Below are 22,997 nucleotides of genomic sequence, written 5' to 3' on the forward strand. Positions count from 1 at the left end.
TAGCAATAAGGCATGGTGGTTGATGTGTCGTAATCTTACAGCTTTTGCACTTGGATTCATATATAGATGCAGTTAATAGGCATATATAGCTTGTCTTCTTATATTGATTGATCAAATCTTTAATTTCTAAAAATATATTGCCAATAATCATGTCTTAAATTATACAGCACATTTTTGTCCCCAAAAAAATATTATTATTAAAAATAAAAAAATCACTCATTTCTTCAAGTAAATATATTAAACTGTTTTGTCGGTTCGCCTCCAATAATAATCGAATATTATTGGGGTGGCCCACCGCCGCTCCGGATGGGATCGCAGGCAGCGGACCCCGCATGACGTGGCGCAGGTCGTATGGAGTCAAATGTTTTTTCTTCTTCCCATTTTATTTCGCAGAGGATGACGACGGTACACGTCAGCATCGGGGGGTTACTTCGTCCGTCCGCCGACAAGTCTGCGTGAGGTCCGCATACATCCATACTTTTCGAGTTATCAATCCGGTCGTACGGAATTAAAAAAATTAAATAAAATAATTTTTTAGTAATATTTTTTAATTCAGTAAATAAAATTAATTTGTTATTATGACATGTAAAAAAATGGACCTCGTTTTAGTGTTCATTTTCAAATAAAGTTAAATGGATATCACTTTAATAATTTTATTCTTAAAAAACTCTTGATGTTGTAGCAGTTATGATAATTATTATAATATATAGAAGCTATCAAGTAGTTATAATATATAAAAACTACTTAATAACGGTTAAAATATATTTAAAGTGAATTTAAAATTTATGTTATGTAGAAGCTACTAATAACTATTATTATATATTTAAAATGAGTTTACAGCATAGGATTTATATCGTATGAACGTTTCTTAGTAGTTGTCACAACGTATATAAACTATTCGGTATCGATTATAATGTATTTAGGATAAATTTATGATTTAAAATTTAGAGTTTTTGAATAATATTATATCAAAATACCATTTATCAACTTAGTCAAATTTACGTAAACTTCATCAAAATTATTTTAAAATAGTTATAAAAATTATTATAACTTCTATAAATATATTATAAATATATTTATTGGCTACTACCGTCCTAAACATTATAAATATATTATAGTAACTACTAGATAACTTTTATATATTATAACAATTATTCGATAGCTTCCACAAATTATAACATTTATTTATTAGCTTTTACACAATGTAAAATTTTAAATTTTAAATTTTACATTCATCCTAAATGTATTATAATAATTATTGGAAAACTTCTATATATTATAATAGCTACTAACTACAATAACACTAGATAAGAGATATTTTAAGGTAAAATATGGAGTGCTCATTTGTTTATTTGTTTGTTTGTTTTTTGGGGGAAAAAACGCTCATTTGATGGGTTTCCCTCGATTTGGGCCGTTCTCTTGATTTTAGATTCGAAATTATTATTTCGGAATATTCGGAATTGCTAGTGAATTATGAGTCCGATCCGGCGAGAAAAGACAGCGCGAGCGTTGGGAGAGTAAGTGAGCGGGCCCTGCCGACGGCTCGCCCTGAGCTGGAAGGCAAGCCCATCTGTTGCGGGACCCACCCTCCGGGTAAGGTTTTTTACAGAACCCCCAACCCCAGTTCTTCCCGCTATGAAATCCACCCGCCACTCCGCAGTCCCACGCACTGAACCGGAAAAATTGACCGGGTTAAACGGCTCGATGGACCGGAGCCGCAGCGACTACTTCTACCTCCTCTCCGCCCTCCTCCTCCTCCCTCTGTTCGCCCTCGCCGGCGCTCGCCCGGCCAGCTTTCTGCAAGACTTCCGGGTCTACTTCGCCGGAACCCACATACGGCAGATGGAAGGCGGCTCGGCGGTCCAGCTGATGCTCGACCCTTCTTCCGGTAATTAACGCTTAATCCGTCCCGTTAATTCCGCCATTATCGACTCTAATCCGCCCCGTCGTTCAGGCTGCGGGTTCTCTTCGAAGAAGATGTACCACTTCGGCCGAGTCAGCATGAAGATCAAGCTCATTCCTGGCGACTCCGCCGGCACCGTCACCGCCTTCTACGTCCGTACCATTAACGCCTAATTAATATAATCGCCGAGATAATTAATTACGCAGATAATTAACCCATGGGCGCACGTGCAGATGAACTCGGACACCGACTCGGTCCGGGACGAGTTGGACTTCGAGTTCCTGGGGAACCGGACCGGCCAGCCGTACACGGTCCAGACCAACGTCTACGCTCACGGGAAGGGCGACCGGGAGCAGCGGGTCAACCTCTGGTTCGACCCGTCCAAGGAATACCACAACTACTCCATCACGTGGAACCGGAAACAAGTCTTGTAATTAACCCAACGTCTGTTTTGATCTGCTGCGCGACGGTTTCCTACGTGCGCGTGCGCGACAACATGATCATGAAAATCTAACCGTCTAAAATTAGAAATGTACAGTATTTTCTTCCGCCGACCCCCAGCCACTGTTCCTGCCGCCGCATCGCCGTCCGGCCACTGCCGGCCGCCGGACCGGGCCCGATCAACGGCCCACTCGCCGACACATCAGCCGGCACCGGATTCCAGCCAGATTATGGTCGGAATCAGACTGAATTCGGTCAGAAACCACTGCCAGTGGCACACACCCACTGTGGGCTAAATCGCAGTCGATTTCTAGCCAAATCGTGGTCGAAGACCGGCCGAGGAAGGACCACTGGTGGCCGGCAGTCCATCCTCAACCGCGATTTGGCCCACAATGGTCGTGTGCCACTGGCGGTGGTTTCTGGCCGAATTCGGCCGAATTCTGGCCACATTATGATCGGAATCCGGTGCCTGTCAGTGAGCCAGCGAGTGGGCCGTCGATCGGGTCCGGTCCGACGCCTGACGGTGGCCGGACAGCTACGTGGCGGCGGGAATAGTGGCTGGGGGTCGGAGTGTAAATACCCGTCGTGCAGCAGAGAAACGTTTACCGCGTTTTAATCGAGGATTAATTAATAAGATGCGGGCGGCGCAGGTTCGCCGTCGACGACGTGCCGATCCGGGTGTACAAGAACAACGAGGCGGTGGGGGTGGCGTACCCGACGGCGCAGCCCATGCGGGTGTACTCGACGCTGTGGGAGGGCGACGACTGGGCGACGCGCGGCGGGATGGAGAAGATCGACTGGAGCAAGGCGCCGTTCTACGCCTACTACAAGGACTTCGACATCGAGGGCTGCGACGTCCCCGGCGCCGGCGCCGCCTGCGTCGCCGACCAGCGCAACTGGTGGGACGCGCCGGCGCACCGCCAGCTCAGCCCCGAGCAGGCCAGGAAGTACCGCTGGGTGCGGACCAACTTCATGATCTACGACTACTGCACCGACAAGGCGCGCTACCCGGTGCCGCCGCGCGAGTGCCTTGCCGGAATCTGAGCCCCGCCGCCCCCGGCGGACGCGGTCGCATGCATGGCTAATGAAGCTTTTGCATGAGTGTATAAACATAATGTGATTTATGTGGTCATATAATAAGTGGTTTATATATCGAACAATATAATAGCTTAATTAAGCGAGATTTGACCAGTAATATTATGATTATGTTTGACTTTTTGACATTTGGAAATTTTAATGCTGATAGATTAAGTCTTAAGAGTCATCATTAAAATGTTGACGAAGTCAACGGATTGACCGACATGTTTAGGAAATTCACATGCAGGCAATAAATAGTTGCAGAGATGACCTTCATCACACGTCAGTAAAGGAATATTTTAGTGTTAAATGAATTTTAAAATAGATAAAATAATTAAGTTTCCAAAAGAAAATAAAATAAAAGAGAAAAAGGAAATAAAAAATTATTATCCTCTTTTGATTTAAAATGATTCGAAATTTCCACGCTGTTTCCATCGTAATAAATACGTCATTATTGGGAAAGAGACGTATATTAGGGATGTGACATTTTACTGAAGAGTGCATTTAAGTTTGATAATTATCAAGCCGGTCACTGGAGTTTCGGATTTATGAAAGGATGCCCTTTAATTTTAAAATATTATTTAAACGCTTTTAAAAACTGTTAGAAATATTTTAATAAGCTTTCGTCGTTTGACTAGTAAAATATGTTAGGCATTTAAAAAGTTAATAAATACACTTTGATGATTTTCTATTGGTCAGAATTAAAAAAATAAAGTCATTAATAGTCTCCAAGGAGCATCATAAACACAATAATTGTCTTTTAATGCTTATTTTCAGCATTAAAAGGCTAAAGGTATCACAACTAAAAACACTTAATAACCTTCTATTGTTCAAAATAGCAAAATCACCGTTATTTTTATAATGCTCTCTCTATAAATATATCCATGTCTTTATTTTTGTTTTTATTCCTAATAAAAAATGTGTTCTTACAAAAATAACAATGATTTTTGTATGATCAGAATGATAAAGACAAAAAGTTAAAAAGGACGTCCCAAAATGTGCCATTTGATTTTTTTTTAAATCAAAAACGCATCTTATCCTATTATTTTATCTGTATGTTTACCTAAATATTCTATGATACTATTTAATGTCGTTATCTTTCGTCTATATTCTAAATCATAATTTTTTAAATTGATCATCCATTATAATATTTATAATTTCATAGCTATTACACATGTTGTAGCAATTATAATTTTGAAATTGCTATAATGTGTTCAACATACTTAATGTTCAAAAATATTCATATTGTAGCCATTACAGTTTCATATATATTACAATGCATATTTAACATATTTACGTTATAACAATTATGATTTGTAACTGCTATAATGTTGATTCAATTTTATTCATTTATCAACTAAATATTTTTGACTGATTTATAAATTAGATAGGAAATTTAAACAGGGGATAATAATATTGAATAGTAATACATGAACAATATTTGGTTTGGATAAATATACACGATAAGAAACATGGATATCCTTTTGATACAAAAACTTAAAAATGAGATGTCAATGGGTTGATTCGAAAATAAAAGGGCACTCTTTTGATTTTTATGCAAATGATAATACGATAATTGTATGAAAAAATTGATAGGGTAATCTTCACATATAACCCTAAATACTCAATTCTTAAGAAATCACAAGAACAATAATCAGAATTGCGAAAGCATACCAGGATTCATGATTTACAATCAATTTCTGGCAATGATCTTCAATTTGCAGAGTTTCCTCAGAATCCAAAGAGTTTTGTCGATGGGGAACAAAACTGAAGCATCGTTCTGCAAACTGGGACCATAACCCCTTTTATAATTATCTTTATTTGCTTATTTCTAATTTGGCCCCTCAACAAATTAGAAATTGCACATGTGGTATCCACACTTTTATATTCATGACAATTAAGCCCTTACGCCAAATTCCTTAATCATAATTTGACCACATTAATATTTGACTTATTTAATTGATGACATGACATTTATAATTACATTAATGATCCCAAAATTCTAATAATCTCCCACTGGATCATATATGTAAATTTATAAATGTGTTAACTTTAGTGAGCTCAAAAATTTGTCATCATAGTCATAGGACTTCCTTAACAATCTCGTCCATTAATTATATAGACATAGGATCAATGCAGTCTTTGTTGTATCTATCACAACTAAACCATCAGTGGTCACGTACATCAATATAATCAAATGACATAGATCAATCATGAATGTGTGGCATGAAAATTACATGCAAGGTGGTCTATTCATGTCAATTTTCAACTGGTCCTCCTTAACCAAAGTGAGATCAAAACATTAACTTAAATTGTACAAAGTGTACTGAAGTAACATTAAACTTTATTTCTGATCAGAAAAATCTTGATATACCAAACATATATAGTACAAACTCCCACTAGATCTAGATTTCACCAAATTGAATAACACCCATATGAGTAGTATGCTCATAGAAGACATTGGGTGGTAAATCCTTTGTAAAAGGATCTGCTATCATGGAGTTTGTGTCTATGTGTTCTATCGAAATCTGTCCACTTTGTACTCTTTCTTTCACAACAAGGAACTTGATATCGATGTGCTTCGATTTTGTCGAGCTCCTATTGTTGTTGGAATATAATACAGCTGATTTATTATCACAAAATAACTTCAATGGTCTCTCAACCATTCCCAAAATACGCAGCCCAGAGATAAAATTTTTCAACCATATTGCATGATTTGATGCCTCATAACATGCTATAAATTCTGCTGCCATGGTGGAAGAAGCTGTCAGTGCTTGTTTAGCACTTCTCCAAGAGATAGCTCCGCTAGCCAATAGAAAAACATAGCCTGAAGTGGATCTCATACTATCTTGGCATCCCGCAAAATCAGAGTCAGAATATCCCATGATCTCAAGAGTATCTGACCTCTTATATGTGAGCATGTATTCACTAGTTCTTTTTAAATATCTCATTACTCTCTTTGCTGCTTTCCAATGATCCATTCCTGGGTTGCTCAAATATCTGCCCAACACTCCAACAATGTACGCAATATCCGGACGCGTACAAACTTGAGCATACATAAGACTTCCTACTGCAAAAGCATAGGGAATCTTTTGCATTTCTTGAGTCTCGAGGCTTCCTTTAGGGCACTGTTTAAGACTAAACTTGTCTCCTTTAGCGACCGGGGTACTACCTGGTTTACAATCTTTCATGCCAAATCTTTCAAGCACCTTATTGATATAGCTCTTTTGTGATAATCCAAGAATACCTCGAGAACGATCTCGGTGTATTTGGATTCCTAATACAAAAGATGCATTACCGAGATCTTTCATCTCAAAATTTTTAGAAAGAAATCTCTTAGTATCATTTAACATAGCTATATCATTTGTGGCAAGTAAAATATCATCAACATATAAAACCAGAAAGATATGTTTACTCCCACTGAGCGCATTTAAACTTCTGAAAGCCACCAAAATAGTGTCTTGACGACATTTATTTTGTATCCCAAACCTCACTTTTTTCACTCCAGTTGAACATTGGTAGGTAGCATGTGTGTAACCATGTATTTCAGCTTTAGTTTTGCATGTTTTGAACGTGAGAAGTGACTTTGAAGCATTTTTAGACATGTTTCACTAGTTTACATGCATGTTATCAGGAACAAAAAAAGAAAAGTGTTGATTCTTTTAGGAGCCCAAATGAGCAAATCTTCACAAAGTTTCTTGAATTTGAACTGTCATCACATCCATGTTGCAAAATATTGTTGTATGCCTCAGACATCACCATTTGAACTCTAGTTGACATGGATTGGAACTACATATTTAACCATGCATCTATGGATTATTCTTATGTGTTTTAGATGTGTGATATAGCTGCGGATCATTAGGCACATGGTTGCACAGTTTATGTGCAGGTTTTGGTACAGATCAAATATTTTTCTTTGCCTCCCGTGGTTCAAATGCCTTTGTTTTCATTGAACACATCAATATGCATGCGAATTGAGGGCATTTGGATACTTGGAGGGCAGTAGGGCACAAAACAATCTTCAGCTTTTAGTGGTTGAAACACCTTCATTTTCACATACTACCCTTTAATTTAAACCCTTTTGACATCCATGTGATTTAAGGACAATGGAACACCTCTAGGCCACAAAATTATGTTTTTCTAAAAATTGTTCTGTGCCCAAATGAACCGTGTTGACATTCAGAACTGTCCTGAATAAATATTTAACATTGTCTTTACTAGTGATAGAGGTGTAAGAAACTAGAGTATCTTTTACCAACAAGAGGAATGGAGATGTTCCGTTGGTCATTTTAGACATTGTTTTCAGGAAAGAAAAAAAAAACTCTGGTAGAACTAGAGGGTATGTTAAAGTCATTATGCTTCGGCCTTGTCATGTTGAAGTTGTATAGCTCGCTCCATTTGCTCACTTATGGAGATTTCAGAAATGAGGTCGGATTCTGAAATATCTTACAATGTTTAGTAAAGATAACCTCGCGCTCATATTGAGTTTCAAGAACCCCGTTATTGATTTAAGGCCCATTGATCAATTGGGCAATTCGAAATGAAACTTTTTACTCCTGCTACCTCATGGACGAGGGAATATGGAAAGCAAATTATCTTTATTATGCAGAAGTGATGTAGAAGAGGACATTTTAGATTTTTGTTGTTTGTATATTTTGTATATATTTGATTGCATTGTGTTTAGCAGTGCAGCAATTATCCCTTTTAAGTTGATAGAGTTAGTTAAGGACTTGGATAGTTTAGGTAGATATAATCGCGCTGAAGCTGTGTATTCATATTTTGCTAGTCAAATTGCACCCTTTGGTGGATTTTTGTGAAGGTGAACAGATGCTAAATATAATCTTCCATACCTGAAAGGGTGCATTCCTTCTTTTGTGGTTAGTCAGGATTTTTAACTTACATAAATAGTTCTAAATAATTCACATATCTCTCATAAGAAGTGTCTTTGATAGGTATGGTTCTATGATCACATTTTTGTATGGATAAACAGTGGTGAGGAATTGAATGACATAGCCCCCAGGGATGGAGGAAGTAGAGAAGGAGGATGGGGCAGAGGCAAGCAAGGAGGCAGGTGAAGTTGGGGAGCATTGAGTTCGAAGGGTAGCTTGAGGGAGGGATTTGACACAACTCAATTGAACATTAGGGAACTATCTGGCTTTAGAATCCCCTTCTGCCTAGTCACAACATTTTGTTGAGCCCTTCTCACTGAAGTGACTGAGCTTTCTTTCTATTTTTTTCCGCATCTGTTCACTTTTATTTTTCATCCACATTTGCTGCCTGAATGAAATCTTGTTTGCCTTGTGTGCTCATGCTGTTTATCCAGGCATAAGTCTGTCGGTCGAACAGTGGCAAGCTTTTCGGAATGCTGTACCTGATATCGTGGCCGCGATCAAGAAGCTCGAAGGATCAGACTAGAAGAACTTCCTGAAGATCGGCATCACATGTTTAGGCGAAGGTCTGAGAAGCATCAGCATTTTGGGTTATCTTTTTGGGTTATCTCCTGCTATGAATGCTGCCTCCTTTTGGGCCTAAACATTGTGTATGTGTGTTTGTTGTGGATATTTTGAAGCCCTTTCTCCTGCATTCTGAAAATTTTATGTGGACTTCAAGAGAATTGTAGACTTGTAAAATTGGAAATGGTATCCAAGATTTTATCGAATTTGTTGATGAGTGGGTAGAAATAATCTTGTAATTTTAAATAAGGGTAAATTGCTAAATTTATTTTAATTTAAACTATTATAAGTTTACAAAATGAATAAATTTATCATGGATTTATTAAATTCTTATTATTTATCAATAAATTGTAATTGGCTTTTCCACATGAATTAATTAAAAGTTTCTGCTACACTTGTTATTTTATGTCCTTAGATGGATGGATGTTATTTAATTTATTTTTTCACTTTATTTATAAGATTTTTTTTGTGAACATTCACATATATAAACCTAGCTTTCGTGATAGGAAAGTGGCGAAATCTTTTGTTTAGGTGTTGGCTGATGCTGATTTTTTTCAGTGTTTTGGAATTGAAAATTGATAACAATAAAAAAGAACAAGAACAAGAAACACAGTTTTCTCTATTGTAAAATATACATTTTTTTCTTTTTGATAATTTAAATATTTAATTTTTAATTTTAAAAATAATTGATTCAATCTCATACAAATTAAAATATATATATATATATATATGAATCTTGATGGAAGATCCAATATTTTAAAATTTTCAAACTCCTCATATATAATATCTTTTGGGTGAGATTTGAGCTGTTACCTTAAATTTTTTTTTAATTCCCTAAAATTTGAATTGCTAGATTTTTTTCAACCTAAAATGGTTATTAAGGATACTCGTGTCTTAATTTTGCATAGAATTTAAAATGTTAACACTTAATTTTTTAAAAAATAATCTCAATGGAAACAATATTAGCAAGATCAAATACTAAATCCTTAATAAGGAAAGAAACAATCAAGTAACGTTTGAGTTTTCATGAATCAAGAGGTAAAGCAGATTTTAAAAATTATTATATTAAATACTGAATCATTTTTATTTTTGGATATCAATAATTTTTTTATTTAATATTAATATTATTATATTTTAACATGATGAAACAAATATATCATATAAATTATATGTTTTAATTAATTTCATACATTGATAATATTATTATTGAATAAATTATATAAAATCAAATATTTTTATAAACTCAATAAATTAGATATTAAATGGATAAAAAAAATAAAATAATATCCTAGTTAAATGAGATTAATACGACGAGCTCTTGCTGATGAGTCCTCCTCTCCTCCTGCCGCCATGCCAGGTAGCTTCAACGACCACGTCACCGCGGACGTCACCCTCCGCCTCGAGTTATACGACGACCTACCCGATCGGGACGCTCCCATCCCCTTCCTGGATCTTTACGTTCGATCGGACGCCCTCCGCCGCTCCCACTATTTTTCTTGCCTTCTCTCCGACCGCTGGAAGCAGCCTGACGGCTCCTCCGACGAGTTTCCTGTCCGATTGACGCTCAAGATCTCCCGGGACGACGATCTCCGTCGTCGTGGCCCATTCCATTCCCATGTCGCCGTCCTCCGGCTTCTGCACACGCTGGATTTCTCCGGCTCGATCGCCTCCGTTTCCGACGCGCTGGACATGATTCCGGTCGCGTTGGAGCTCGTCTTCGACGATTGCGTCCGGGCTTGCGTCCGGTTTCTCGAGGCTGTGCCGTGGACTGAGGAGGAGGAAGAAAGGGTCCTCAAGTTGATGCCTTTGCTCGGTAAAGAGGAGTCCGAGGAGCTCCTTTCCAGGGTTCTTCCCGTGGTGTCAGCTTCTAGGGAATGCGATGGCATGCCTGAGGCTATGCTTCATGGGTTGATTGATACTGCGATCCGCCGGAATCTGAATGGGGCGACCGTGAAGGCCTTTGTGGCGAGGATTCTGAAGGATTTCCCATCTCGGGAATTGGTGGAGAGGGTGCTGGGTCAGGCATTCTTGTCGAGCTTGGAGAGGGTAAAAGACTACATGGGGAAGTATGCCAGCCCTGAAGTCAGGATCGCCGAGAATAGTAATGAAAGAGAAGCGATCCAGAAGGTGAACTTGCACGCCGTGCTGGTCAATGTGAAGCATCTACATTGGCTGATTGATAGGATTATGGAGCTCAGGGTGGCAGACAAGGCAGTCAGGGAGTGGAGTGAGCAGGAGGCCCTGGCAGCTGACTTGATAAAGACCTTTAGGGATGATACTTGGAGAAATATTGTGCCCGGATTGGCATTTTTGGTCACAAGGTGCAGCTACCGCCTGGCTGATGCTGTTGCTTCTGGGGTTACTTTGCCTCCTCAGCAGGTCTGTTTTCACATTCCTCATGCCTTTCATACCATATTTGAATCTGATAAGTGTTTATGATTATTTGGTTTAGTGGCATGGTTGACAGATTGATAAGATCTTTGCAACTTTCAAACATCAAGAAAACTATCAGCTATTGGAATGAACGAACTTAAACACTTATCACCCCAAACCACAATAGAATTGTTTCAGAATTCATGAATTGCCACTATCAAATTGGCGTGGATAGTTGTGTTCACCATTGAAGTTGACGAAATTAGCTAACCACAGTACTACTTTGTCTTAGGTGAGAATGAGACTTGTGAAGACCTGGCTTCCTGTGTTAAATGTGCTCAAGGATATATTTTTACAAGAACACCCTGTTGGTTATATCTTTCGAAATGAGAGTGTTGGTGATAAAACACTATACCTGGACCTCGAGGAAACATTCCTAAAGATTATATCCACCTTGCCACTCTCCAATGCTCAAGAACTGCTGCAGCAGTGCCTGTGCTTCTCCACCCGCAATCTTGACGACTGCCCACACTTAACATCTGCATTCAGAACATGGTTCAGGCGTGCTAATAGATCTCCACTTAATTTAAGAAATATGTCATAGCAGTTGCCAGGAGATTGTTGTCATCAGGTTAGTTTTAGTATTTTTTTTTCATGCAGATTGAGCAACTGCTTATTAGTATCATTTATTTTAAAACTTCTGAGTTTGTTAATCTTGTTGTATAACACAGCAATATGCAATTGCAGTTATAGTTTACTACCTTCATCAATAAACCAAAGTGTCTGACATTGTTCAATGTTGATTTTCCTATAACAAGAACGAGTGGCAATTATTACACATCTTATTCCATAATTAAACTATATTACTTTTTCTCCACCATATGACAAACTAATTTTATAACAAACACTGTTGGCCCTTATATAAGGTCATATCCTACATGGCTCCTGGAACCTAACACCATCCTCTACCTTTTTCATCCATGGTTGGGCTTGGGACCAATGTGCTTGTTTCTGTAGGAAGTTATATTTATGTACACAAACATTTTCTTTCTTGTTTGATGCTTGCTAGAAATCTAGTCTACTGAATTCATGTCGTGGAGTAACTATTCATGAATTTAAAACTGCCTCTTGAGATATTAGGAGCAATGACTTATTTTGTAAATGCTACTAGTTTAGACTAACTATGGTTCATGATATGAATTTGGGAAATATAGGTGTGGAAACATGCTTTTTTTTCCCTATAAATTGTCCTAATTTGCATTTGTTTGGAACTTAATTGTAAACATGTGTGGACATCATTGTAGATATACAACCTACGTGGATGTGGATGTAAAGATAACATATAGATAAGATTTATTACAATTTTCACATGGTATCAGAATCAATACCTAATTCATACGTTTGTCCTTCAAACCTCATGATCTCACCCTTCACACAAGCTGGAAAGCCACATGTCTTCTCTCTTCAGCAAATGCATATTCTTCCGTGGTTCCTTCAGTCTCCTGCTACCTCAACAGTTCCATCTTCTTCTTGGATGTTTGTCACTATAAGTGGGTTTTTCCTCCAAAAATTTGGTGTAGATGGAAAAAATTAGGTTTAATCACTCCAGTTATATGTATATAGCATGGTTGTCAAGATCAACTAATACTCCTCAGATTTGATTGTCAAGATCAAATCATTTACCAAGTGTCTCATCTTTATCTCTCAGATTTGATTGAGAAAATTTTGTTTAGAAATCCTATCAGCTCAATTGAGATGTGACATAGGTCCAACTGCCATATGATATGAAATATTGAATCATAATCTAATTTTTTCAAATAACATGTTGATCTTCCCACTTTAAATCTTTCCTACACTCTTCAAGAATATTTCTTTCCTAAGATCTCACCTTTCTCCTCTAATAAACAAAGCCTATGATTTTATTTCCATTAGATCTCGTGCGACTATTTGTGAATCTAACGTCGAGTATTCAAGATAACTATAGAGCACACTCATTTTGAGATTCAAAATGGAGCAAGAGATAGAGTTGAATAACACAATGTAAAATGTGAAAAATAAAAAGATCACCTATCTATCTTAATAACTGCGTTTGCAAAACCAAGAGGCAATTGGTACCTGATAAACTCACCAATTACATTGCATAGGGTTTATTCCTGAGCAAGTTGCTACACAAGGCTTACAGGTATGAGATAGCTTCTAATTACTTTAATTCAATTGCGGAAATCAGGAAAAAAAAGCCTAGAATCAAGAATAGCTTACAGGACCTAAAAAAAAAAGATAGATTTGCTACTTCAACCGGTTTTTCTAAAGTCGGTCTCATGGATATGGAAGGAGGTTCATTCAGGTACACAGATGTTAGATGCATGGTGGAGTTGACCATGCATATCATCACCTTTTGGAAATCGATTTTTGACCATTACGCTAGCAGTATCATACGTCTATCGTCTGTGCTTGACTTTCAAAGTTGTGTGTTGTGTCGACATCCTTTGGATCAGTTTAATTTGTTTTTTTATACGTGTAGTTTGTCTGGTTTGTCTCCTTCCAACCAAAGTTTTTCTTTCTACTAAGCAAGGAACGAAGATGAGGAGGTGATCTGCAAAGTAACCTGCTTGAGCTTTGCACAGGATCCAATGGGCCATAACATTCATGTAACTAATTTTTAACGGTTGGGATTTGCTGCTGCTGCTGATATTTGTAAGTGTAACGCTGGAAAGCAGATTTTACATTGTATTGTTCTCTGTGCTATTTTGTTTTTTTTAAGTAATTTAGGTATTCAATTTTTCGATTTAATTAATTTTAGAGATGATTAATTCTGTGTCACAGAAGTAATTGGAAAGCATAAATAGATCTCATCAGTGGGATAGGGTTAGAAATTTTATATGGGAGGAGATGAAAAATGTGTTTACATTGAAAAGGGGCGGCTTTGTGGGTGTTCCTCATTCGTCTCCCATTTATTTTTTATTTTTATATTTTGATAGGCGATTCAACGTATAAGTTTTTCAAACTCTCAGCCAGCATTCTTTACTTCTACAAATTCATCATTTTAACAGTTTTATACGATCGGTTCTATAATCATTTATGAAAAAGGAAACAAAGATTTTGATCCAACTAGATAGGCAAAAGTCTAATTGTGTAGTAATTCATATAACATAATAAAAAGAAAGCATACACATAAAGTTCGTGTCAATGTGAGATTCTGAGAAATGTTTTGTCATACATAATCTTATGTTTGCAAGAGATTGTTTTTGAAACTTGAATATGTGATTTCTAAATTACATGGCAACAAGCTCCCCTTCAACTATTCATATAATGCAATAAGAACACGTAATTTGGATAAGATGATTAAAGAGCACAAGTAGATGCAAAGATTCATTTTTGGCAGAGGACAAGGAAATAATTATTGAATGTAAGCAATTTGCAAGCAAACTTACAAGTAAATTCCACTTTCTTATTGTGTGTGAGATTACAATGTAGGCAATACCAAGAATGTAACGAGGTTTGCGAGCAAGATAAGAATACAAAAGGTTTTTTTTTTTTTTACGGATCTCTCTTTTTTTTTTTTTTACTCTTTATGTTGCGCAATCAATAATGGCCACTACCATCTCGGGCTGGAGGCCGTCGCGTCTGGCTAAGATTATCCAATCACCCATAATAACTTAAGTAGTCCAGAATGACAAATGACAATCTCCAGTTACGATAGGGCTTCCACGACGTTCTTGCCATCTCTATGTAAATGAGACAATCGAAGGAAGAATAATAATGACAGAAACGCCAATTACGTGTTCAAAGTCCTGTAGATTAAGTTGTTTTATCAGTTGTCATAATCAACCGCAAACTTAACTAAAGCAGAAGAATGAAAACGACCTGGTCAAAGAAAAGCCTAGTCTTTCCTTGTTGGGATTAAAAGCTATTTACTTGAAGAAAGCATACTTGATCATGCATGCAAACTACTTGATTTTACTGTAGTTTGTTGGATGTATACTGGCTATTAACTTAATGTAAAATTGAGAATATTTGATATAACCATAGATTTTCAGATGGCTTCAATTGCTACAAATCTCAGGACAAAACATGGGGAAAAGGGTAAGCTTTCCGTAATAATTTTGGACAGAATTTGTCCAAAATTTGTCTATGTAGTTCACCTCAAAAACTTGTAGAAATCTATGTTGTCTAGACGGTTAGTCCTTGAACAAACAAAAGTTTTATAGCATCGAATCCATTCCCTGAGGCAATAAATGAAATTCCAAAATGGCCGGAATTTGAAAAACTGAAGGAACAAAAGGGGGAAAAATATGACATTTCCTGATGCCAGAAAAGGAGGAAAAGGGCATAAATCAGTCAGATAGGAAGAACAAGATAACAACTGAGAGGCGGCGTACGTGTATTCAGATTTGTGACTGGGCACAGAGCTCCGACCCATCCCACGGTTATCGAAGCAGCATAGCTCGATCCCATCCTGCGCCTCCTCCTCATCGGATGCTTCCGATCCACGATCGTGCGCTGCCGGCAAGTCGTCATTCGCCTCCACTTCTCCCGTCAACCCCTTAATCTGGGGCTCCCACGAATCATGCGTCCCCGCCAATCCTAAATCCGATCGGAGAACGCAAATCAAAACCCATTCTCTGAAACAGAGTTCCCGATCCCTCGACAATCTTAGCAGTCACAAATCCTTTGAGGAAAACCCTCTTGCTACTAGAGCTTTCCCTGTAGAAATATGATAAAGTTGGGCTTTATAAATATTTGTTACTATTAAAGAAATGGTTCCTCCCTTGTGTTAGTTAGATTGTTGTTTTGATGATTTAGCAATAGGACTTGAGTTAGGTGTGGACAAATTAGTCGTGCTAGACGAATTGGACTTGAGGTAGGCGGTTCGAATTGAGTGGATGTAGAGCTATAGAGGTCGAGGGAGGATAGTCTAGATCTAGGAGGTGCTTAGAGCATGTGGAAGATAAGCAAGTAGCCTATATCAATTGTACACTCAGACGACTCAATAGTAGATAGCTTGGATCAAGGACGAGCTTAAAGGCTTCGAGAGCAAGTAGACCGGATGAAGGGGACCATCCGATGACTTAAGCATGGTTAGCCCAAATCAAGGAGTCGAAAACTCGAAGAGATATTATAATCTTGGGTTTGCTTTGGAGCATGTGTATTGTATTACAATCTTGGTAATTCTTCTTAAGACTTTGAGAGGTACCCTAGTCAATTTAAGGATTTAAATTATATAAGTTCTTGGATACAAGAGCTTAGACCAAACCTCAAGGCTTTTCAGTATCTTAAATTTTTGATAATTTATCTGTCATTAGCTTCCATTCCCAGTTTTAGAGAGAGATGAAGATATTATTTCCGATAGAGTTTGTGATATTATCCTCAAATCAAAATTTAAAATCTGAATGAACTGTCTCTGAATTGCCCTCTTTTATGAATCATGAAGCTAAAGAAATTCTTAGTTATTAACTCGAGATCTTTGAATTTGCAACTTCATGTACGATTCATTTGCGGCATTATTCTAGAATTACTGTGAGATTTCTGCCTTCTTGTCGATGCTCGTTTGCATCTTCACTGCAATCGCCCTGCTTAGATACTTTATATTACATTCTTTTCAAAAAGTTACAGTTGAGGCGAAGAACAAGAGGATGATGAAGATGATCGGCGGCAGGAAGAAGGCGATTTCTGATTACAATTGATAGGTTTGTTCTACTACTCCAGCTGGGCGTACCAGATGCCCTGAATCTTCACCTCTTTCGGGGTCTTGGCACCCAGATCGGTGTCGGACGGCTGCACGCTCTCGAAGACGCCGATGACCTCGCCGGTCTCCGGCTTGCTCTTGCTGACGCTGAGCGTGATGTTGCCCGTGGAGGAGGAGACGTTCTTGATGTTCTCCTTGCTCAGCTCCTCCTCGTCTCCCCTGCCGCCGGCGGGCAGCGCCACGGCGTTGTCGTACCCGGTGGAGCCTCCCCTGCCCTTGGGGTCCAGGAAGGAGGAGCCCCGGTAGGAGGGCACCAGGAACTTCCCGCTGAAGCTCTCCGGTTTGCCCGTCGCCACCAGCTGCTTGACGGTGAACAGGAACGGCACGCGCTCGCCGCCGGGCAGCTGCACCGTCACCGCCGCGTAGTCGATGCCGTCCTTCTCCTCGAACTTGACGTTTCCGTCGGGGCCCACCTCGAAGGGGCCCTCGATCTCGTCCAGCGTGTACGTCAGCCGGGTCATTAGCTTCGTCTTCTGGAACTCCGCCGGCGCGTTCTTCGCCACTCCCTCCGCCTTCACCGTGAACGACGTCGGCTCCAGACACAACTTCTTGGCGTTGTACTTCCCGGGCTTGAAGGCGAAGGAGTCCACGCCGCCGTCGATGGTCGGGCACTGGTTCGCCGTCCCCGTCCCCTTCACCTCCATGTACGTCTTGCTCTGGATCTCATCGTACGTCAGCCTCTTCGGCACCCCTCTGCGCTCGCTCCCTGTCAATCACCACCGCGGGCATCGATCAACAAACTAGACATCAATTAACAGAAAACTGATCCCTTTTTTTTTTTCTTTTTCTTTTTTGCACACGTACGGAGACGACGAGGGCGGAGGCGGCCAATGCGAGGCCGGCGAGCTTGGCGCCGTCAGTGCACTTCTGCGCCAAATCTCGGAGGTCGGAATGTAAGGAACAAGAGACCCTGGCGGCGGCCGGCTCGAACCCAAACGCCTTAGAAAGGTGAGAAGAAGACCTCACCGGCTGCCCTGCGATGCTTCGGCCGGCAGCGCCGACCTTGGACGGTTGCATCAGCGTGGCGGCGGCTTGCAGAGATGCTGCCATTTCCCCCTCTGTTTGCTGGGTGCCATTGGATTTGGATCGGATGGAGGTATATTGACAGTGTCGGATAAGAAGATCGGATAAGAGTTCTGCCATTGGCTACGTGCTGATTTGCCATTTCTGATGTGGAAACTTGCCGTATCTCCGCTTGTCATCGCTTTAGATTGTGTGGTGGCTAGCCACAGGCTACAGTCCACCTTCCATTTATAGCTTCTCTGCGCTTAAATATCATAAAAATCTTTCGTTGAGGTATGTTATGGGAGATCGGTCTTAGGCCATCTGCAACACGCGTTCATCGCGCGTTAAGACCATCTCCAACCGGTGCCCTTTTACACTAAAATGGTGTAAAAGTGGCACCATTTTCCTCCAACGGAAACACTAAAATAGTGCCCAAAATGGTGTATGTGAACAATGCGGCACCATTTTGGTGCCACACTGTTCACTTGCACCAAAATGGTGCAAGTGTATTATTTAATAATTAATTAATATAAAAATATTTTTAAATGTTAAAAATACTATAAACATTAATGCATTAAGTAGAATAAATTAATATATTAAATATTACATGCACCAAAATATTCTTAAATATTATAAATTAATATTATTTAATTTAATTGAATTAATTTTATAAATTTTATATATTATAAATTTATATTAGTTATTAACTTAAATAAGTAATATGTAAAATATTTATTATATTGCTAAGATTATAAATATTTTAAAATTTATAATATTGGTAATTTCATAACAAACACATATTTAAAATTTAAAATGCATAAATATAAAATATATTAAAGTAAACATGCATTTAAAGGATCTTCAGATAAACACTTCCTAAAATACATTAAAGTAAACATGCGACAAACATTAAAGTAAACATGCATTTAAAATAACTTCCTAATAAACATTTCCTAAAAAGATCTTCAGATATTGATCGGAGTCATTTAATGTTTAATATTCTGGCAAATCACTTCCCATAAAACCACCGAAATAATCTTGAAATTGATCGGAGTCATTCAAAGGATCTTCAAATTCTTGTCCTTCTTGAGACGAATTGAATGTAGATCCTTCTCCTTGATGTGGAATTGATTGAAATTTTTGGTGCATTTTCCTCTTTTGCATAATTCTGACTTGTTCACCGTGAATAAATTCACGCATTATCGGATCAGCGATGGTATTCAAATCTTTGAATAAAATTTTATTCTCTTCCTTGAATATAGCAACATCCGTACTTCGATCCAATGCCGCAACAAGTTGGTTATTCTGCGAAACAATTTTTGTGAGTTGTTGTTCATTCTTTCTCTTCAATTTTGCTTTCTTCACCCCAATAGGTCGTTTAGTTGAAGTATCAGCACTATCCGAATCAGCAATGTTAAGATCAAATGAAGAGACATGTGGAGATGAAGATGAAAAAACTTCTTTCTCAAGATTATAAGATTAAGAATAATCAGCTTGAGCAGTTTGTCGTTGCACTCTCGTAGATGCAGTTTTGTCATTGTCACTATTGAATTTCTCAATACCTTGAAGAATGCTCCACACATGTCCAAATTTGAAACCCTTTGAGCAATTAGGATCTTGCACTAATAACATTTGTGCACGATTAATCTATAAAAAATAATACAGAAATAGAATTAATAACTAAATTAGATATTGATTATAAAATTGATATACTCTACAAAATAAATAATGATAACAACTTACAATATCCTCCTCTGATGCTCCATTTGGATTCGTTTCTTCAACTTGTCGTATGCAACCCTTCAATTTGGAAATAGCAGCGATGATAGTATTCATTCTTTTTTGTAATGATCTTCTAGGTCGCTCTGAATTTTTAAATTTTGGATCTTGATTATACTCCATCTCAACTCTTGCCCAAAATTGATCCTTCTTTTGGTTGATTCCTATGATTGGATTTTGAGAGATATGAAGATAAACATGACATAAATGTTTATCTTCTTCAACTGAGTAGGATGATGAACGAGATGAACTTATTTTTTTTCAAGAGTAAGGGTGCATTGTGATGGCCATGTCTAGTATGCCATTATATAGGAAAAACTTATGTGCATTGTATAATATTTGTGTATGCATTGTGATGTCTTGTCGCCTGCAAAAATGTGTCTGCATTGTGATGTCCCATTTTCTGAAATAATGATGTGTGATAATAGTGTGTGCATTGTAATGTCCCATCTCCTACAATAATGATAATAGTGTATGCATTGTGATGTCCCGTCTTCTGAAATAATGATAATAATGTCTGCATTGTGATGTCCCATCTTTTGAAATATTGATAATGATATGTGCATTGTAATGTCTTGTCGCCTGCAAAATAGTAATGTTGTGTGTGTATTGTGATGTCCCGTCGCCTGCAAAATATTAATGTTGTGTGTGCATTGTGTTGTCTCGTCGTCTGTAAAATATTAATGTTGTGTGTGCATTGTGATGTCCCGTCGCCTGCAAAATATATTAATCTTGTGTGTGCATTGTGTTGTCCCGTCGTCTGTAAAATATTAATCATGTGTGTGCATTGTGATGTCCCGTCGCCTGCAAAATATTAATCTTGTGTGTGCATTGTGTTGTCCCGTCGTCTGTAAAATATTAATCTTGTGTGTGCATTGTGATGTCCCGTCGCCTGCAAAATATTAATCTTGTGTGTGCATTGTGTTGTCACGTCGCCTGTAAAATATTAATCTTGTGTGTACATTATGATGTCCCATCTTCTAAAGTAATAATAATGGTGTTTGCATTGTGATGTCTCGTCGCCGGCAAAAATAATAATGTTGTGTGCATTATGCATTATAAATACATACCATAGCTGAAAATAATTCAACCACATTCTTCCTCTCAAACAATGAATTCTAGCTATGAAGGTATGTCAAATTCATCATCCTCAAGCTCTGAAGATGATGAAATATTTGAAGCACACAGAAGGCTTGTCACTCAAGCGATTTTCCACAACAATCAAGTCATTTTGAATCATTTGAGAGAAGAAAGCAACAAAGGCAAACATCGAGGATCTATTCCTGGTCACATAGTGATCAATCGTAATAGAGAAGCTGCTGATTGTAATCTATTCAATGATTACTTTGCCGAAAATCCTACATATAATGCTGCAATATTTCGAAGAAGATTCCGAATGGGAAGAAGTTTATTTATGCGTATTTTTAATGCGGTTAGTAATCATGATAATTATTTTGTGCAGAAAAGAGATGGAGTTGGAAAACTTGGTTTGTCAGGTTTACAAAAAATGACAGCTGCATTTCGAATATTGCCATATGGTGTACCGGCAGACGCCACTGATGAGTACATCAAAATAGGAGAATCAACTGCCATAGAAAGTGTGAAAAGATTTTGTCGTGCTGTTGTTGAAGTATTTGGAGGAGAGTACCTGCGATCACCCAATGCTAATGATGTTGCTAGGCTTCTTCATATTGGTGAGCAGCGTGGATTTCCTGGTATGTTGGGTAGTCTAGATTGCATGCATTGGAGGTGGAAAAATTGCCCAACAGCATGGGCTGAGCAATATTCTGGTCGCAATGGAAAGCCAACAATTATTCTAGAAGTTGTAGCTGATTACGATCTTTGGATATGACATGCATATTTCGGTTTACCTGGATCTAACAATGACATTTAATGTATTGGAGTCTTCTATTCTTTTTTCTAACCTTGCTCAAGGTATTACTCCCCCTGCTCGTTATGTCATTCAGGGAAAAGAGTACAACATGGGTTACTATTTAGCTGATGGTATATACCCAAAATGGTCTACACTTGTTCAAACAATTCATGATCCGCGCGGTACAAAGAATAAGTTGTTTGCAATAAAACAAGAGGCATGTAGAAAAGATGTTGAGCGAGCATTTGGAGTGCTTCAATCACGCTTTGCAATTGTTGCTGGACCTTCACGTTTTTGGCAGAAAAATATTTTACATGATATAATGACTTCATGTATTATTATGCATAATATGATAATTGAAGATGAGCGCAACCTGAATGCATCAATTGTTGATCAAGGTGAAGACTCGTCGACTACAGATGTTGATATAGCAGTAGATGACAATACCCGATTTCAAGAGTTTCTGGCTAGATATGAAGTAATCAAAAATAGAAATGCTCACTTTGCCCTTAGAAATGCATTAATTGAGCATTTGTGGGAACAATATGGTAATTCTGATAATTAAAATATATAAGTGTTAGTTGTTTTGTGAAATGTATTTTCAATGAAGTGTTAGTTTTGTTTTGTGAAATGTATTTTAATTTCAATGAAGTGTTAGTTGTTTTGTGAAATGTATTTTCAATGAAATGTTAGTTGTTTTGTGAAAATATTTAAAATATTTTATTTAATTTTTTATGATTGTATATTATCTTTAAATAATAGTATGTATACAAAATTATTTCCACCAAAATTAAGAAGGAAGTACTAATATTTATTTTTTTATAATTAAAAAAATATAATATTATGATCATAATTAAAATTAATTATTATGTACCATAAAAATATTATTTTTATTAATAATTATGATCATAATAACAATATTTAATAAATTAATATATTTGTTGAAATTAATATATATTATAAGATGGAAAAATAGAATATTCTAAGGAATATTCTTTTTAGTGTAGGAAATGATGTCTCTTGATTGGAGTTGGAAAAAATTTTGGTGTTGAAATGACACCCAATTGGTGTTGAAAGAGCACCAAAATGGATTTTATGGTTGGAGATGGTCTAATAGCGTGACGTGAAGAAGTAAGGGAGGGACGTGGAGGAGTGAGAGAGGAGTGATGCATTGAACGCGTTCAATGTTTTGAACGCGTTAATCTGTGGTAGTGAGTGTGCCCACTGTCACATGCATTTTTTTTTATTTTTTTAATGTTATAACGCACAGTGTGTTGCAGATGCCCTTAGCACATGACACATCGGACAGGAGGTTGACTTCGACCTCTCGACTTGTGTCCTCCTGTC

The 22,997-nt window shown here is 37.9% G+C and overlaps 4 protein-coding genes and 1 pseudogene across 4 annotated transcripts; 3 read left to right on the plus strand and 2 right to left on the minus strand.

Annotated features, from left to right (window-relative positions):
* The first annotated feature begins 1,683 nt into the window (after positions 1–1,683).
* Positions 1,684–3,457, plus strand: LOC141844998 (putative xyloglucan endotransglucosylase/hydrolase protein 7). The gene is made up of 4 exons (XM_074732995.1): positions 1,684–1,888; positions 1,955–2,055; positions 2,137–2,333; positions 2,995–3,457. The coding sequence occupies exons 1-4, from the start codon at positions 1,705–1,707 to the stop codon at positions 3,386–3,388; spliced, it is 876 nt and encodes a 291-aa protein (XP_074589096.1). The 5' UTR covers positions 1,684–1,704; the 3' UTR covers positions 3,389–3,457.
* Positions 3,458–10,170: 6,713 nt separating this feature from the next.
* On the plus strand, positions 10,171–14,003 carry LOC141845442 (BTB/POZ domain-containing protein At3g05675-like). Its single transcript, XM_074733497.1, has 3 exons — positions 10,171–11,253; positions 11,540–11,878; positions 13,816–14,003. The coding sequence occupies exons 1-2, from the start codon at positions 10,171–10,173 to the stop codon at positions 11,849–11,851; spliced, it is 1,395 nt and encodes a 464-aa protein (XP_074589598.1). The 3' UTR covers positions 11,852–11,878; positions 13,816–14,003.
* Positions 14,004–16,800: 2,797 nt separating this feature from the next.
* Positions 16,801–18,165, minus strand: LOC141845577 (oxygen-evolving enhancer protein 1, chloroplastic-like; annotated as a pseudogene).
* Positions 18,166–19,477: 1,312 nt separating this feature from the next.
* LOC141845443 (uncharacterized) lies at positions 19,478–20,873 on the minus strand. Its single transcript, XM_074733498.1, has 3 exons — positions 20,848–20,873; positions 19,742–20,027; positions 19,478–19,645 (listed from the first exon to the last, which is right to left on the minus strand). The coding sequence occupies exons 1-3, from the start codon at positions 20,871–20,873 to the stop codon at positions 19,478–19,480; spliced, it is 480 nt and encodes a 159-aa protein (XP_074589599.1).
* Positions 20,874–20,909: 36 nt separating this feature from the next.
* LOC141845444 (uncharacterized) lies at positions 20,910–22,215 on the plus strand. Its single transcript, XM_074733500.1, has 2 exons — positions 20,910–21,492; positions 21,713–22,215. The coding sequence occupies exons 1-2, from the start codon at positions 20,910–20,912 to the stop codon at positions 22,213–22,215; spliced, it is 1,086 nt and encodes a 361-aa protein (XP_074589601.1).
* The last annotated feature ends 782 nt before the right edge of the window (positions 22,216–22,997 follow it).

Source organism: Curcuma longa, chromosome 14, assembly GCF_044706935.1.
Source record: "Curcuma longa cultivar G26 ecotype Majalengka, Jawa Barat chromosome 14, ITB_CL_G26_1.1, whole genome shotgun sequence".
In the NCBI taxonomy this organism is placed as follows: domain Eukaryota; kingdom Viridiplantae; phylum Streptophyta; class Magnoliopsida; order Zingiberales; family Zingiberaceae; genus Curcuma; species Curcuma longa.

Coding starts and splice junctions, on each gene's coding strand:
- LOC141844998 (XM_074732995.1), top strand. CDS start 1,705: ATGGACCGGAGCCGCAGCGACTACTTCTACCTCCTCTCCGCCCTCCTC. Junction 1,889..1,954: donor GATGCTCGACCCTTCTTCCG/GTAATTAACGCT, acceptor CCCGTCGTTCAG/GCTGCGGGTTCTCTTCGAAG. Junction 2,056..2,136: donor GCACCGTCACCGCCTTCTAC/GTCCGTACCATT, acceptor GCGCACGTGCAG/ATGAACTCGGACACCGACTC.
- LOC141845442 (XM_074733497.1), top strand. CDS start 10,171: ATGAGATTAATACGACGAGCTCTTGCTGATGAGTCCTCCTCTCCTCCT. Junction 11,254..11,539: donor TTACTTTGCCTCCTCAGCAG/GTCTGTTTTCAC, acceptor ACTTTGTCTTAG/GTGAGAATGAGACTTGTGAA.
- LOC141845443 (XM_074733498.1), bottom strand. CDS start 20,873: ATGTGGTTGAATTATTTTCAGCTATG. Junction 20,028..20,847: donor TTGAATTATTTTCAGCTATG/GTATGTATTTAT, acceptor AAAAAAAATAAG/TTCATCTCGTTCATCATCCT. Junction 19,646..19,741: donor GAGCATCAGAGGAGGATATT/GTAAGTTGTTAT, acceptor TATTTTTTATAG/ATTAATCGTGCACAAATGTT.
- LOC141845444 (XM_074733500.1), top strand. CDS start 20,910: ATGTCAAATTCATCATCCTCAAGCTCTGAAGATGATGAAATATTTGAA. Junction 21,493..21,712: donor TGAGCAGCGTGGATTTCCTG/GTATGTTGGGTA, acceptor ACCTTGCTCAAG/GTATTACTCCCCCTGCTCGT.